At 41.0% G+C, this 17,915-nt stretch overlaps 1 protein-coding gene across 3 annotated transcripts in view; it reads left to right on the top strand.

Moving 5' to 3' along the window:
- Positions 1-17,516, top strand: part of MYOM1 (myomesin 1) — a 111,758-nt gene extending 94,242 nt beyond the window's left edge. For 2 of the 3 annotated variants that reach the window (XM_006269518.4, XM_014606704.3), the window contains one exon: positions 7,634-8,580. In XM_006269518.4, the coding sequence (XP_006269580.3) occupies positions 7,634-7,930 (297 nt within the window). In that variant the 3' untranslated portion in view covers positions 7,931-8,580. Of the gene's footprint in view, positions 1-7,633; positions 8,581-12,976; positions 13,122-14,704 lie in introns of those variants that run through there. The other variant, XM_019490496.2, reaches the window with a different exon arrangement.
- The last annotated feature ends 399 nt before the right edge of the window (positions 17,517-17,915 follow it).

Raw genomic sequence — 17,915 nt, 5'->3', positions numbered from 1 at the left:
ATATGTTCAGTAATGATCAAAAGATGGAGCAGCACCTTTTCTACTTTATCACAGGCTGTCTTAAGCACTTCAAAATGTAGGTAACAATCACATGCAAACTGAAGGTATGCAAACTAAAAGAAGAAATGGGAATGATTTTTTTTTACAAGGACAGTAAGCAACAGTGCTTTCCAGATCCTTGGTGTTGATCTAACAATGAGAAAAAGCAGGACAAAAATATTTTAATGTGAATTGAAGGGAAATATTGGAAATCTAATGTCCTAAACTGCTTTGTCTCATGAATAATAGCATATCTTAGCATTCTCAAGAGAGACAGGTACCACACAACTCCTTTTTTATAGGTTACTATCAGTTAAGGAAAATATGTAGGGGGTAAGAAGTCCTCAAAGATTTAAAAAATTGCAACAGAATAGAAAATGTCCAGAGGGAGAATAAATCATTTTGCAGATTTTCAGCTAAAATAATTGCTTTTGCTCGGAGATAGGATTTTGATATGGAGCAAAAGCTCAGCTGGTTACATCAACTGAGAGTTCTTTGCCAGACGAAGGTTGAAATTAAGCAATATAAATGAGTATTTCTAAAGCAAAATGCAAAGATTATGTGTGTGGGGAGAGAGAGAGTGAGATTGAGAGTGAGCGAGTGAGAGCACAATCATTTCATATTATAAAACAGCAAGCTGCAGAGGTTTCTGCAGACATGCATTGCCCCTGACTATAAAGACACCTGTGTTGTTGTGAAAGATTGGGGCACGAAGGTCCCAGCAAGGATATCAATGACCCTATAACAATGAATTTATTGAGTCTTTTTTACTCCCTTTTTTGCCCCGGAGCAGTGTAGTGCTCCTAAGGGGATACACTGTTTAAAAAAAGTTTATGGTTAATATAGTACAACCTTTTCATTGTATGCTGGCAGGGCATGTCCAAAAATAAGAAAAGTCTCTGACAACGTTTTATTCAAAATTCTATTCCTAAACTACAGGACAAAACCTATTACCAATAAATACATAAATAAAAATAAAGACTCAAACAGAGAATCCTTTGCTTGGGCTACGTTCTTCAAGATCATGGGTCTCTTTGGAGATCTCTCATCTCAGACCCAAATACTTGTTTCTTACTCTGCACAGACACCTTAATGCTGTGTATATTGACTGAGTGGGCCAGAGTTGAGCCTGCAGGGCCCTGTGCTACCACCGGATGCTGCCAAGAAGAAGTGGCAGGTACTGTTCTCTGAGGTGCAGATGCTGGAACTGGAGCAGTAGTTCCAGCACCAACAGTACCTGTCAGTATGCCAACTGACTTGGGACTAAGTCCCAAGTCGCTTTTTCTTCTCGGTAGTACCCAGCAGCAGCAGGCTTGGGTCCAGCCCACTCTTGACTGATGCTGGGAAAGCAGGAACGCAGGGAGGGGGTTGAGCCGGGGCCAGGCTGATTGCATCTAAGCCAACTGTCTCAGCCAGCATTGGGCTGCACTGCTTGGCTACACTGCTGCGGGCTTTATGGCACGAACAGGTGTCTTGGAACAGTGCTGGCCCAGCATTGGGTACAGCTGCCTCAAGTCACTAGACATGGCCTGGGGGTTCAGGTGCGCCCTCTGTTTGCTTGGAGCCAAGCTGCCCCTGGCTGCGGTCCAGTGGCCCCAGTTCTGCACGTGGTGCTGACAGACGCCATGGCCCCTGGGCATGCCCTGCATCTGTCTCTGCACTCCCCAGCCAGGAATGCATTCATTGTTTGTGCTGCCCCCAGCCATTTTCCCAGCGTGGCACCTGCCCGCTGCCTGCAGGCCCTAGCACTGCTGTACATATGAGGGGGTTGTCCAGGGTGCTGCCCAGCCCAGGCTGCAAACACATTCACCCACCAATCTGCATTAAGGTGCCTTAAGGTATGCACATGTAGACACACGCCTAAATCACTTTAATGTGCCTTAGGCTGAGGCGCATTAAGTTTAGGTGTGCGTACATTCATGTATAGACAGGCCCAGAGAGTTCCTTGGAGGGGAACACTGAAGAAAGAAGCTAATGTCCCCAACAGGAATAGGCCAGGGCATTTGCGCATGAAACTGGAACACAGATCTAAGGATTTGGCCTAGCCTTATCATCAGTGATTTCTGAAATCCTGTAGTGGTACATACTGCTTTATGAACACATTGGTAAATAAGGTTCTTGCCCCAAGGAGTAAAAATATCCAAAACAGACAGATGCACCATTACATGCAAGGGATCAGACCTTCTTGGCAGTAGGCCCACAATTATGGAAATCCCCTCCAGATGGTATCAAAATGGCCAGAGATCTTACCATCTTCATACTGAATTATAAGGACTCAGCCTCAAGAAGAGCAGCAGTCAGGCAACAGCAGCTGGGCAGGCAAGTTAACCCTTCCCTGGCTGCTTCCCCTGGGACAGGCAGCCAGGCAGCTACAAGTAGGTGGGGATGGAGTTGAGGTGGGGGCAGGAGAGGAAGCCCCGGGGGGGGCAGGGGGGGGAAAGGGAAGAATGGGAGTATGGGGGATTCTTACCTTTCAGTCCTCCAGGCCCCTACTGAAGTGTGACTGCTTCAAACGTGAACTAGCACTAACATGGAACATTTGTGCAGCTCACAGTGTAAGGTGTAACAAGATTCTAAGACTTATTTTTTTCATGCGAAGAGACAAAATGCAAATAATAAACAGTTAATGCATGATAGTGTGAACACAATACCAAAGAGAGGATTGGTGATGTAAGGCTAAACAAAATGAGATATTTGAAGGAAAGATTTGAAGAAGAAAAGTGTTATTGTTTCTGGTATGTCTCACTGAGTTAGGGAAAATCGGCATGTTTTCCCACCGTTAGGGTTTGAATAATGCCTCCAATACATGTGTGTCATTGATATCAGTCCATTAGGATCTTACAGTGGTAGACCCCTGATCAGTATTGATCAGTGGCCTGTTAGATTGTGTAGCAATATTAGAGACAGACCTGGCTGAGCTTGAACAGGAAGGAGAAATAAGAGTTTTTTCTGTTTTCAGCTGTTTAATCAGATTAGAGCAATGTGCTGATTTCATTGTCAAAAACATGTTTACTTAATGGCAGAAGACTGAAAGGACAGGGTGAAGAGCTCCACTTATCATCAACTGCAGCTGCTCCAGAAAACTAGATAGGGGTCATTTTCAGCAGGCTTTGACTGCTGATGCCCAGAGTCTGCACTTTTCATTTGTTCATACCAAGATGAATAGTTTTGAGAGGAGGATGAATTTTTTGTCTTTCTCTTGTTCCTATGTTATATCCTGTGTGTTTTTGGTTTTGCTTCTCTAGGAATTTACTGCACTGCAGCCTGCTGTAGTGAAGTGCTTCTTTGTGGAGAAAGATTATATTTCCCCTCTACCCATTTTCTTGTTTTCTGAACCCAGCCCTTCACCCCATCCTAATCCTAGTATTTACTTGGAGATAATTCCCTCTACCTTCAAACCAAATTTGAAATAAAACTAGACTGTTTTAAATACTATTTCAAATTTAGAACAATGTACCACAGCTATATGGGAAATACAGTATAGATACAATTGATAAAATGATACATTTTCCCGTTCCAAAGAAGAGGAATCCTCCAACTGAAGGATTTAGCTCTGTAGAGATAAATTTTCCCATGTATAGAGCTCCAGTGCAAGGACTGATGACCACTTAAGTATCACGTAACCCCTACTTTTTGTACTTACGCTGTATTCTATGGAGTTCACTTTTGTGAGTTCTTCTAACAAGACACAATATGCTTTATTTTGATATTTTATTCTTATATGGGATTTATTATTTGATTCTCGTATCTTGTCTTTGGAAGGCTCAATAAAGCTGGATTTTTTTAAAGCTTAGTAAGAAACAAATACAAATAGGGAAGGAAGAGGAAATAGCCTAGGAACCAGAAATTGCTCATGCTCCATTTCTCGCTCAACCCACCCATATTCAGAATTAAAGTTATACCTTGGCAATAAATATCCTGAACATGTGCACCATTTTTATAGCTTTTTAGAGAGTTTCATTTCATGCGCCAGGCTCAAGAGAAGGGCTAATGCCTGCTAACTGGGATAGCTAAGCACTGAAGGAAAAGTTAGACGTGCTTACAATCCTAGATTTTTACAGTGCCTGTATTCACCTGCTTCTGAGAAATTCGAAACAAGGATGTAGGTAGCTGATTCGTGAATTCAGACAGAATAACCTGACTAATTTTGCCTTTTTTTAACTTATAAGATATTCATAGATTCATAGATTCATAGATGTTAGGGTCGGAAGGGACCTCAATAGATCATCAAGTCCGACCCCCTGCATAAGCAGGAAAGAGTGCTGGGTCTAAATGACCCCAGCTAGATACTCGTCTAACCTCCTCTTGAAGACCCCCAGGGTAGGGGAGAGCACCACCTCCCTTGGGAGCCCGTTCCAGACCTTGGCCACTCGAACTGTGAAGAAGTTCTTCCTAATGTCCAGTCTAAATCTGCTCTCTGCTAGCTTGTGGCCATTGTTTCTTGTAACCCCCGGGGGCGCCTTGGTGAATAAATCCTCACCAATTCCCTTCTGTGCCCCCGTGATGAACTTATAGGCCGCCACAAGGTCGCCTCTCAACCTTCTCTTGCGGAGGCTGAAAAGGTCCAGTTTCTCTAGTCTCTCCTCGTAGGGCTTGGTCTGCAGGCCCTTGACCATACGAGTTGCCCTTCGCTGTACCCTCTCCAGGTTATCCGCATCCTTCTTGAAGTGTGGCGCCCAGAATTGCACGCAGTACTCCAACTGCGGTCTGACCAACGCCCTATAGAGGGGAAGTATCACCTCCCTGGACCTATTTGTCATGCATCTGCTGATGCACGATAAAGTGCCATTGGCTTTTCTGATGGCTTCATCACACTGCCGGCTCATGTTCAACTTGGAGTCCACTAGGACTCCAAGATCCCTTTCCACCTCCGTGCCACCCAGCAGGTCATTCCCTAGGCTGTAGGTGTGCTGGACATTTTTCCTCCCTAGGTGCAGCACTTTGCATTTCTCCTTGTTGAACTGCATCCTGTTGTTTTCTGCCCACTTGTCCAGCCTATCCAGGTCTGCTTGCAGCTGTTCCCTGCCCTCCGGCGTGTCCACTTCTCCCCATAGCTTTGTGTCATCTGCAAACTTGGACAGAGTACATTTCACTCCCACGTCCAAGTCGCTGATGAAGACATTAAAGAGTATCGGTCCAAGGACCGAACCCTGCGGGACCCCACTGCCCACACCCTTCCAGGTCGAGACCGACCCATCTACCACGACTCTTTGGGTGCGACCCTCTAGCCAATTCGCCACCCACCGGACTGTGCAGTCATCCACATCACAGCCTCTTAATTTGTTCACCAGTATGGGGTGGGATACCGTATCGAAGGCCTTCCTGAAGTCCAGGTATACGACATCCACCCCTCCTCCTGTGTCCAGGCGTTTCGTAACCTGGTCATAGAAAGAGACTAGGTTGGTCAGGCACGATCTGCCCGCCACAAACCCATGCTGGTTTCCCCTCAGCATAATTTGTCCTGCCGGGCTCTCACAAATGTGAGCCTTGATAATTTTTTCAAATACTTTACCAAGGATGGAGGTGAGACTGACCGGCCTATAGTTGCCCGGGTCCTCCTTCCTTCCCTTTTTGAAAATGGGGAATCCATTCATTATTCAAATTTACCTTGTGAAGGATGGCAATCTCCCCTCCCCTTCTATCCCTAGTTTCAGAATTATTCTGAACAATATCTCTCAGAGGTAGCACTTAATCAGGATGGATAACACCCTGCTCCATAACTCTTGCTAAAAGCAGTATTCTTAGAAAAAATAAGATTCCACTCCTGGGGGATCCTTCATCTCAAATGGAGGGAGCAGCATTCACTCCAGTTGTGAGAGCCTTCATTCTGTTAATATCTGTACACCTGCTCCTCCCTCCCCCCGTCCCCCACAGCAGGCCCACTTGGAAACGGGAGGAGTGGGTTCAGGACCAATGCAGGGAGAGGGGTGGTGGAGGAGTGGGCCCAGGCCCAAGGGGGAAGGAGGCCCACTCTTTCCCTCCCCCTGCCGCTGCTGCAGCTACGTTGGGTCAGGCCCACTGTTCCCCAACCCCTGCCATGGAGGGTTGGCTTTTTCCCTGCTTAGGTCCGCTCCCCCCCACCCCACCCCCATTACCTGTAGGGAGCAGGGCAGTGGGGGGCAAGGCTAGCCCCGCTGGCCTTGCCCACTCCTTCTGTCTACTCTGTTGCCACCACCTCCAGGGAGCAAGGAGGGGATGAGGCCAGCCCCCATGTCCCCTGGGTCCCCACCATCATGGTGACAGGCTGCCTTCTGTCAGAATGCTTCTTCATGCTGATTGTCTGTTTCTGTCAGCCAATCAGAACGCGAATAAAGCGTTACAGACAGACAGACTTAGGCTTTTATAATATTAGAATTCCTTAATACTTAAGGGTCAAATTCAGCCTGCGTGGTGAAGGCAATATTTAATGTCTGACAATCTTCTGTGTGTGTATTTTGGGGTTGGTATTGCAAGAGAGAGAAGCATTAAAGGCATGGGTGATTGGTGCCACCTTAGTCAGAGGGCATATGCCCCCCCAGTGACCAGTCAGCAAATGCGGGGGAGGGGGTCCCCCTGCAGCCAATCTCACTGACCAGGGAGGTGGAGTAGGGGGTCGCCCTGGAGCTGATTGTGCTGACCAGGAAGTGGCCGCAGCACTTCATCCAGAGCTCCCATTTCGTAGCCAGCACTCGCAGTGGGGGCACCGGCACTCCTGCCTGCCCCCCCTGCCCATTGCCTAAGCGGGCAGCACAGCCTGTCAGGGAGTGCACCTGCACTCTCAGGGAGTGCACATGCACCCCCTATGTGTCGCCATTGGTTGACGTAGTTCTGATGCTTAGTGCCAATCACATATTTGCCAGTGTGCAATGGCTCTTCAACTGTCAAGGTAATCATAACAAATGGTTCTTTGATAATTAAGATTCTATGTTTTAATAAGAGATGGATTCATCCCTTATGCGTGCATAACTTCTGTTCACTTAAAAGGTAAATAGATGTATGAGCACTGCAAAGCAAAAAATGGTTCTGAAAACTATTGATTTGAGATAAAAATTTTAGCAGTTGAATGCTATACACTAATTGTGTCTGTAAAATAGCTTAACGCACTGTGTAAATGAGGCTGTCAGGAGGTAGCTCAGAGAGTTCTTAAAGCAAACAAATAAATTTAAGTGTTTTAATGCTTAATCATTATTTAGATCATTATGATAGATTTGCCTCAATATTCCTGCAGCATGTTCATCACAGACATCATGCAAATAAATCCATTTGACAGTTTTCAAACTCTTGCTTAAGGCCTAATGTTCAAATGCTATTAATGCCTAAACATGTATTAAACAACAGTGAGAGAGAGAGAGAGAGAGAGAGAGAGAGAGAGAGAGCAATAGTAATGATCATGAAAGAAATGACAAAGATCTGTGAAATACTGAAGGGTTTTAATTTTTTTTATGTTTCTTTTCCTTGGTAACACATCAGGCTACAGCAAAACATTACTGATCTTGGATCCTTGCATCCATTTTTTAATAGGAAGCAGCAAAGAAGGGACTTTCTGGGAATTATTTGTCAACATGGATGTAAACAAGTATCTGTTAACAATAATCCTTTTGTACATTTGCTACAGGCGCTTAATCTTACTTGTAATGTCTGGGGAGATCCCGCCCCAGAGATCACATGGCTGAAGAACGAGAGAACATTCACAGCAGATGACCATTGCATCCTGAAATATGAATCTGGAAAATGTGCCAGTTTCACCATTACTGCTGTCAGCACAGTCGACTCTGGAAAATATGCCCTTCTGGTGAAAAATAAATATGGCACAGAGACAAGTGATTTTACTGTAAGTGTATTCATACCTGAAGAAGAAGGTACCATACCTTACCCTGAGCACATTACAGAAGCTAAGAAAAAGAAAGTGTGAATTTAAGAGTAGAAAGCAAAAGAATAGAGGAGAGATTAAATAATAAACACTGACATAATCCATGTGTGCAAATTATTTTATGCATAGTAGAGGGTCTTGGCCTTTCCACTCACTTCACTGGTGTATTTACTACTTTTATTTACATGAAGCAAAGTGGTGCCTTTGCAAATTAATCTTCAAACACCATTCTTTTACTATTAACCTCAAATGGCTTCTTTTTGCAATTTTTGCAAAACAAAAAGATTAGGGAAGTATTTCATGGGAGGTAACCAATGAAGTGACTGAAAAGATTAAGAATGTTCTAGGTTTAAAGGAGATGGTTTTTTGAGCAGCAATTTAGATTTTTTTTCAGACTTTGGTAAAGTATTTTACATGGAATAAATCATAGAATAGTATAGGTATGAGTAAAAGAGGTCCTGAATCTCTTTTACATGCTTTGGAAGTGTCAAGGAACCACTTAAGAGTTTTGGTTATACTTAGTGGTGTAAAGGGGCTATAATGTAAATGAAAATCAGGCTGAAGATGCTAAACCAATGAATTTGTTGTATGTGTTCCTATAACGTTAACGTGTGATCATGTCAGCAAAAGTGTATGAACCCTCCTCAATGTTTATGAATAAATGTATCACAGTTCTTTCATCTCTACCTCCACCTTGTTTCACTGTGTCTTGTTTTATTGGTCACTGGTTGTTCACAATAGCCTGCACTTTCATAACTCCTTTTGGCCACAATAATCTTCCACTCTATGCATTTCAATGCCAGTCATCACCAACTTCAAACTTAAGAACATTCCTAAATTTAAGCTCAAGTAAATCTAAATAATAATAATAACACTTGATTTCAAGAGGCATGATCTTACAATTACATGTGTTTTGAATATTTTGGTGAATTGAAATCCTAGTAAATCACTTATTTAAAGTTTATCATAGTAACATCTGTTATTGGATATTAACATCACAGAAAACTAGCACTGAATAGCAAAATAGTAGGGGCTGATTTAAAATGATATGATTATATGTTATATTTATAAACTTAGATTATAAACTTATTTCAAAGGGATGTAAGAGATGACACCTGAATTTCTGCTGTTGTTATTTTCCAGAGACTGTCTGGAGAGCGACCTCTACCATGTTAGAGAGAGGTTATTTTTCTCCAGAAACTGCCTTTTTTTTCCAAGAGCAAGTGTGCCCACCTATATGCTCATGCTTTTTTTTACTAGGAGAGCTGTGATGCTCCTGATAAAAACATGTCCCAAGTTTATCCCTACCGTGACTTCAATTAAGTTAACTTGAGCAAGTTACTTAATTTCTTGCTGTGATGTTTTTTCCATGTGTAAAATGGAAATAATACTATCCATATACTTACCTGACAAGGACATTATGATGATTAATTACTGTTTGTTTAATGATGAAATATGCTATACCTTAGGGCTGTGTGAAGCTTTGGTTCCTGATTCGATTTGGCAGATATGGCCCAATCGGGTGGCCAATCTCTGAATCAAATCAGAGGACCCTTTAATTTCTCCAAATCAAATTGGAACCCTCCGAATTGATTCAGAGAGATTCAGAAAGATTTGGCAATTCGGACATAGACACAGCTTTAAAAGTTTTTTCTACATACCTCTGGGTAGCAGGTAGCGATGCTGGGGCACATGGAGTGTCCCACAGAAGCACGGGGGGCTCCCCAGCATGCTCAGCAGCAGACCCAGAATTGGACCAGAAGCACTTCTGGGTCTGCCGGGGAGTAAGCTGGGGTGGCCCCTCTGCATCCCTGCGTACTTCTGGTCCACTTCCAGGTTCACTGCTGAGCACGTGGAGGGTCCCCCACACTGCTGTGAGATGCTCCATGCACTCCAGCATCGCAGCAATCAAGAGCCATGCCTGCTACCTCAAGGTATGTAGAAAAAACTTTTAAAGCTGTGTCTATGTCCAAATCGCTGATTCTCTGAATCGGAATTGAATCTTCAGATTCAGATTCGGCCGAATTGAATCAAGGACGTTGATCCGAGTCAACAAATCGAATCACTGTCCCTGATTCAGGCCAAATCTGAATTCGAATTGAATAGGGCCCGCTTCACACACCCCTGCTGTACATATATGTATTGTGTGTGTTTGTGTGTATATATACACACACACACATAGAAGAATGCAAAACTGTGAACTGTTGGTTCAGAAAAGATGAAAAGTATCTTAAAAGGTATCATCTCTGAAGCAAGAGTTCTAGGGTTTTGCATTTGCTTGTCTCAGACCAACACGGCTATCAAATACATCCCTGTATATACATACCCCCTCTCCTGACTCGCTATTGCTATATGCTTATTGGAGTATAAAAAGAGGTCTCTGAGCTGCTTACAGTCCAGAAGCACAGCAGTACTTGTTTGATGTACTTGTTGATGCAATATAATGCTGTGACACTGTGTTGCCTGCTGGACTCCAGGAAGGAATTCATCCAAAGGGAAAAACAGCTTTTCCATCACTGCCCTCCCATGGGTTTTGAATCAGGAAATGGCAGCATCCCTTGTGTCACACATTTTGGACTCCTGACTCCTATTGGCCTTGGTCCATGGGAGCTGTGGCTGCCTTGTGCTGCAAAAATCTCTGTCCTGCTCCTCCCTCCTTTCTTGCATGAGAAAATTTGAATTCTTTTACCAGCTAGTGGGGGTGGAAGCCTGGAGTGAGTCCTCTCAAGTTGAGCAATTTGTCTACTGAAGTTAATTGTTATCCATAATTTTATTATTATTATTATTATTATTAAGTAGGGAAAGAATGGGAACAAGAGAGCATGTAGCTCCAAAACGATCAATTAACTTGTCAAACTCAGTCAGTTATGTTACATTGGGTGTCCCCGGTCTCTACAGGCACAATCACTAATGGCTGACCTGTGCTTTTCATTACTTTGTATTCTCTGTATTATTTCTCGTTGTGACAGTACAAAATGGGTGATCGTTGAATCTTAGAATACCTGTTTTCAGTTAAAAATTTTCCTTAACCTTTAAGCCAAAACTTGGATCTGTTTGCAAGAACTGCCTTCTAGTAGCAATAGTAATATCTGTGGCACTGATTTTACAAAAATGCCTTTGTTTATTCTTAAATGAGGTGAGGCAATTAAATTCCTATATACACTCAGCCCTGTGGTCTAACATAGTTATTAACTTAATCTCTGATTTTGACAGTAAAATTTCTTAATATCATCTGGAATGCATTGTTTTGCACAACTGATCTTACAACAGCCTAATTTTTTTTTTGCATGATTTGTGTTCACTTTTTTCACAAACTTTTATCTTCTATACTATCTCAACCACTGTGAACCCACAAACCCTACAGTTTCTCAGTCACCTTGCTGTAATAGAGGCAGCTTTTTGAAGAACAAAAGGTAAGTGCTGTATGCCTGGTAAATTAAACTGTTGCCCAGCTGAGGCCTATTGCACAGCCCTTATTCATGTGAGTGGTCCATCAGATGCACGATGGCAGTCTTTCAAGTGTAACAGTATAATTTTGGTGGCTTAAATTTAAAAGTTTGATCCAATTCTTTTTGTGTAAGTTAGAATGCTGTAAAACATTAAGATTTAAGGTTTGAAGGGGTTTGATGTTTGGGGTTTTGTTTACCATCTAGAACTGAGTCCAGGTTCTCCCAAAAGATTTCTGAATTTTGACAGGTATTTTCAATAGATCTAAGATGGTTGAAATACCACCAAACATGCAGTTTCTAACAGATTGTGATCTGATTTTTATTTGCATTTGCTTGTGCCGACACACAATGCAAAATCTCAAGGAGTACAAGTATGAAAAGAAGGGGATGTACACACAAGTGAAATCAACAAGTTCTGCATTCTGTTAATGATACAACTTTCAACACATTTATCAATATTGAAATTGGTCATTTTTGCAGTTGAACTTTTAACCAATTTTGACAAAACGCTGAAGATTCTGATCTAAAGTTTATGTAAAGTGCCAGGCTTCGGTCATAATTCCTTACATAAGGCAAGCAGGATTTGGTCTATCCAAGTATCCCGGATCCATCAAAGCATTTTATAAGCATAGAGTACTCTCAATCATTTCACAAAGCTAAATTATCTTAATGTGATTTGGAATATACCAATATGCCATGTTCTTTTTTTTCCCCAAAATGATCTCGCAGTATCACGATTTTTCACAACAAAATTTGTAGAACTAGCATCCATTTTCAGCAGTTTACAGGAGCATGATCTGTGATCACTTTTTCACACACTTCCATGATTATTTCAATGGTATAATTAACAATCTTAATATTTAAGCATGTGCTTATGTACATTAACGAATGCTTATCTTGTACAGAATTAAAAAGATCAGTTCAAACCTTGTTTAGAGAATGTCTGCACATTAGACAAAGTAAAACTGCTCCTTACTTTTTTACGTTCAAAATGAAACCACAGAGAACAGATTCATTGCTTAATGCACCATAACTAAACCTCTGAACTTTAAGTAGAGTGGTGAGAGAGCATTTGATTCTTTCACGTAAAATAATATAAATTCAATTCCAAGGTGACAATTCATTAGATTGTTCTAATCTGGGCCCAGAACACACACTATAAAGCAAAATTGACTAAATCTTGCTGAATTTAGTCAGTCCTCTCTCCAACCTGACTGAGGTCCATAAAATTATACAGGTTTAATTGAAAGGATCATTTGGACAGTTTTTACTCGAGTAGTTGATTAAACAATCCTTATTATATTTTATAAGCATATTTTAATATGACTATACTTTTCTTTCAGAGTTTGTACTTTCTTGCCAAACTTCTGTCTTTATCTTGCCTTACCTGTACTTATCGTATATTTGACAGAGCTACAAGGAAATAGTTCCTTTATGAATAGTGTTATGGGAAGATCATCTGCTAAATACGGGACAAAATTCTATGTCCCTTTGCTTCAGTTCATCTAGAAGAAAAAATATGCTAATATGCACATTTATGTGTACTGCTTATTGGGGATTCTACCACTGCTTTTTAAAGCAGATCCCTGATGCATCTGCATTCCTTGCTTGTGCATTATTTGTTCTTGCTTTGCCCTAGGTGATTGTCACTCCTGTGTCAGGACAGACCAGCATGCCTGTGCATGTCTCTGATGCACAGGGACAGAATAAAAATAAAGTGTCTTTAACTAAAAAGAAAAAAACAAATACTCCAAGCAATCATCAGAAAGAAAAGACGAGAGAAGGTAAGAAATCCAACATTTATATGGGTGTGCTCCCCACCACAAAAAATTACATCTAACATTGCAGACTTAAGAGTCCATGCAAACCATTATTCATAGATCATGGGTTTCATAGAGACATACATATAATAATCAAGGTTTGTTAAAGCAACTAGTAATCTTGGAAATGTGATTTTCAGACAAAGTTGGTATTCTGCACTTCTTGAAAATAAGGCCCCATTAAGTTATCTGAAATTGAGCATCCTAATTTATAAGAAATTCCTGAATCGGTTCCTGAAATACCTGTTCTGTGTTCTCACGCATGCTTCTTTTAAAATTTTATTTCTGTTTTGAATGATTGAGTTACAATTTTAAGTGGCTATTTTTATGAACTTTCAGTCAAAAAATGCAAATCAAAGTTGTCTGATTGTTCAGTATTTTCTAAATGAGTTTTTTACGTTACTGTAGGTTGTTACAATGTGGGTGCATCTACATGAGCTATTAATGTGGCTCAATAAACTCTGGCACAGTTTGCACTGGAGTCTTCTGCTCCAGGGTTCAACGTTTTCACGTGCTCTTGGGACCTCAGCAGTCTGAGCTGGGACAGCCCCGGGGTGGCAGCAGGCTCGGTTGAGGGGTTAGCCCCAGGTTCCAGATGGCAACATCGGGGATGACTGGGGCACAAGAGTGCCGAAAATGTAGATCCATAAGGCTGACCCCTGAGCCTACTGCCAGCCTGGGCCTGCTCAGTCCCAGCTCAAACTGCTGTGGTCCTGGTCACCATCCCACACAAGCATTTCTGTGTAGCAAATGACTCTGCTGTAAGATAGTCCCGTTCCAACAATACTATCTTATGGCAGAGTTAATTAATTTACTGTACCCTGTGCACGTGTAGACAGTGATGCTTTACTGCGGAGCTAATTAGTCAACTGCAGTAAAGCGTATGTATAGATCCACCAAGTGAGTGTTATTCAACACTAATTTATTCTTGCTAACAGACATTATGATTTATTTCTGTACGATGTCTTGGCTTCCAGCCATACCAAAATTACAATATTTTTAAGAAATCTTGTATCATGTTTGTGTCCAAGTACTGGTAAGTAAACAGTTTTTTCCATTGAAGGTGGGACCAAAATATGTTATATTTACTTTTGTTATGAGACAATTCCTTAGTCCCAATTTCTCTACTGTCTCCTTAAAAAAGGAAAAATAAGAAAATATTATTTTTTAGAAGTATTCCTTTCCCGTCGTCCATCTTTATATTGTTTATTGGGGTCAGATCTAAACCTTACTAGTTCATGTAATATGATTGTCAGTAGTCCTGTAAAGGACATTATTTATGTGAAAGACTCACTGAGGAGTGAAACTTTTGCAGATTCAGTCTTCTTTAGGAAGGGAACTGTTTACCTGCTTCTCCATAAAGGTTTCAGCTCACATTTAACTTTATGTGAAAATGGTAACACTTCTAGTCCAAGGTCTCCTTATGCAGGCGTGGGAAGAGAAAAAGGAGGGGGGGAAGCTCATAAACAAAGACAAACACTGCATATTCTTGTGTTATATTAAGTTCAGTAAACATGTGGGGAATTGTATTACTTCCTCTACATCAGATTTTGTTAAGCCACATGTAGAAGAGATTATTGCCACAGAAGAGACACCTGATCCAAATGAAATCCCAATTGTAGAAGAGGAGGATGATGCAGAAGGCAACAAGCAAGCAGTAAGGGTGAATGATATGCAATCTGCAGCAGCAAAAATAGTTCTTTATCCCACAGAAAGCCTCGAGAGACAGGAAGAAAAATCAGTAGAAACAAATGGCTGAGTGAAACTGTACTGTCATGTATGTATAATGATCAATATTGAGCTTGCAATGAACTCTAAGAGAATTGCAGTATATCCATATTTTAAAAGACACCCATTGATTTTTCTTATTACCTTTATCATAGCTTCACAACGTAGACTAGTTTTTGTTTATACTGTGTGTTCACATTTTAATGTCATGTATGAATTGCATTGTGGTTGCTTCTAAGTATATTTTACAGAGTAATGGAGCAATTATCCATGTATTGATAAAGTGATTCAATACAGTGTAAAAAATCACTGAAATGAGTAGAAGGCATAACAATATAGTCTGTCAATAAACAACAAGTTTATGACCCTATAAAAAAAAATATTGACCTGGTATAGAGTGCTGCAAATGTATGGTAATCATGAAGCTTAAAAGCAGAGAGTCTTTACTAATTGACATCTAGAGGCCTCACATACAGCCACCCAAATGTAATGTTGGCTGTACCTTTTACCATTACCACCAAGAGCACAGACAGAAGTGTAACTCCTGGGTCTAACGCAAGGTGACTTCTATGAATCACCAATTTGGAGCTGATCCAGGGAGAGAAGCTGTGCCTTCCCTAGTCTCTGCTCACCTACTAACCTCCCTCCCCCCCACCCCAGAGTGGTAGGGTGGGTAGATTGGAGCTCCAATCCCCACCCCACTCTAGCAGGGCTGAGAACCCCAGAAGGGACCTCCCTCCCCTGCCTTCTCCCCCTTCCATCCAGGGACAGCAGCCGCAGTTCACTGTGCTGCTGCTGAAGCAGACAGAAATTAGTTAAGTCATTCCACTTAGGAGTGACTTCATTTAAACCCTCATACAATGGGGATTACTATGTCTCACAATCAGAGGGCTCTGTAGCCGTGCTCTTCTGTTTCAGCGCGGCTTTAAAGTGATCTTAACAGGCCAATCACACAACAAAAGTCATTTCTGTCTGTGCCCCAAATGACTCTATCCTTAAGGGGCTGTTGTAGTCATAGATAAGGCCTCAGGACCTTCTCCCCAGAAACATGGTAGCAGCACCCTGAGAGTAGAAGTACCTGGGTTTCACTCACTCATACCCACCTGCAGCTTAGAACTGATTGAGCTTTATCATTTTTCATCACCACCATTAAATTTTTCATTCACTGTCATCTTCCCCTACTCCTACCCACCAAGTCTTGGCCAGGGCGTTGTGGACTCTATAAAAAAAAAACCTAACATTTCAAGTGTGCCATGTTTAGGGACAATTAAAGTACATTTTTAGTCTGGTACTGCTAATAATTTTCTGATAAATAAGATAGAAGTTTCAGACAAACTAGAACTTAAACAATTTAGAACTGAATGGAAGACAGCAAATTGCCTGAAGATTCAAAATAGCACAGAGCAAAATGTTTATCGTTAAGCAAGAAATTCAGAAGAATCCACGCCCCACCCCCCAAAAAGTCCATACACATCTAAGCCTAATCTCCTCCTAACACTGCTCCTATCAGACCAAGCTACTGTTTGACACAAGGCTAGATTTACTACTGCATTATTCCTGTATTACACAAAAGTCACTCCATTGAAATCAATGGGAAATGGAAACAGCAATGGTGAATCAGCCTAACAAATACAACCTGTAATTTTACAACAGGTTTCACAGAGAAACACAGGAGTGATTTGTCTCTATAAGAATTGGTTTTAGTGGTAACCCAAATAATATATATACTGGTAGACATGTATTAGTGCTTGAGTGTAGCAGGAAATGATTAATACTCTACAGGAGAAATGATGACTACATCACTTAGTGAGAAAGCAGCAGTTTGAGAAACGCTGTCCTTTCAAAATATCACTAATATACGGAAGTTGGCATCTGCTGCCTGCTTTGTATGCTTCTTAACCATTTCTTTGTCATAGCAGTTGCTTGAATCCTGCAAACCCCTTGTAAAAATCAATCATCTTCTATAGCTCCTCTACAAGGAAATTAGTTTTATAGAACATGGACACCTGTATTGTTATATAAATGATATAATGCAGGGTTTTGCCATTGAGTGGTGGATTGAGCTCCTACTCAATTGGCATTAATAGACATCTTTTAATGGACTTTAATGGGACTTTAAACCAGGGTCTGAAAGAACCAATCTGAAAGAACATTCTAAAATGCTCACAAAACTTCACATTTAGGAACCAGTTCTGCTCCCACTAGGGTCTGTAACAGAACTCTGCTGGAAAAGAACTGGGGCTGCAGGTATTGTAAAAAAAAAAAAATTAATAGATTTTTGCTTCTGTTATCATCAAAACTTGTGGAAAGAATTTTATATCAGTGAACTTACATTAGAGTATTGCTTAGTTTGTTTTTTCAGTTTATTGTCTTAAAGAACTGGAAACCAACATATTTGTTCTGTTAGGAACTGCTCACTAGCCGCTCAAGTGTTATTACATAAAGTAAACAAAATACAAACAGTTAGTGCATGGTAACTAAGTAAAGCCTTTAAAATTCTAATTTTAATTATATAAGTTAGTGTCATTCACAAGTGCATGAAAAAATACTTTTAACAATACTGTAATAAAAGAACTGCTGAGTGTTGTCATTTAACAATAAAATTGAATAAAAAGTTTTCTTGGACCCTAATCTTTTAAAGAGATGCTTATAGGTTCCATTCTTGTGACATACAACAAAATGTTGTTCTTTTGTTCTCACTCCATTACATAATGACAGAATGTGATGCATTTCTAAAATGATAGACACTTCTATTATATATGCCAAGATATTTGTAACTACATTTTAAACAAACATCCTGGTCATTACAGTGCTTATCTGGAGTACTGCTTTTGGGTAATGACCTCCTTTCATCACCTAAATATCCCATTCCTGCAAATACTATTCTTCATACTTAAGTTTATAATCCTATTGTAAACTCATCTCCTGATGGTGTGACACCTAGGTTCAACAACATAAACACAGAATAGTTCACATACAAAAAGTGTGAATGAAGGATCACATGCATGAGTCTGTTATTTATCTCCCAAA

This window comes from Alligator mississippiensis, chromosome 3 (assembly GCF_030867095.1).
Source record: "Alligator mississippiensis isolate rAllMis1 chromosome 3, rAllMis1, whole genome shotgun sequence".
NCBI classification, from domain to species: domain Eukaryota; kingdom Metazoa; phylum Chordata; order Crocodylia; family Alligatoridae; genus Alligator; species Alligator mississippiensis.
Note: the sequence above shows the minus strand (reverse complement) of the source record. Positions and strands in the feature narration are given on the sequence as shown.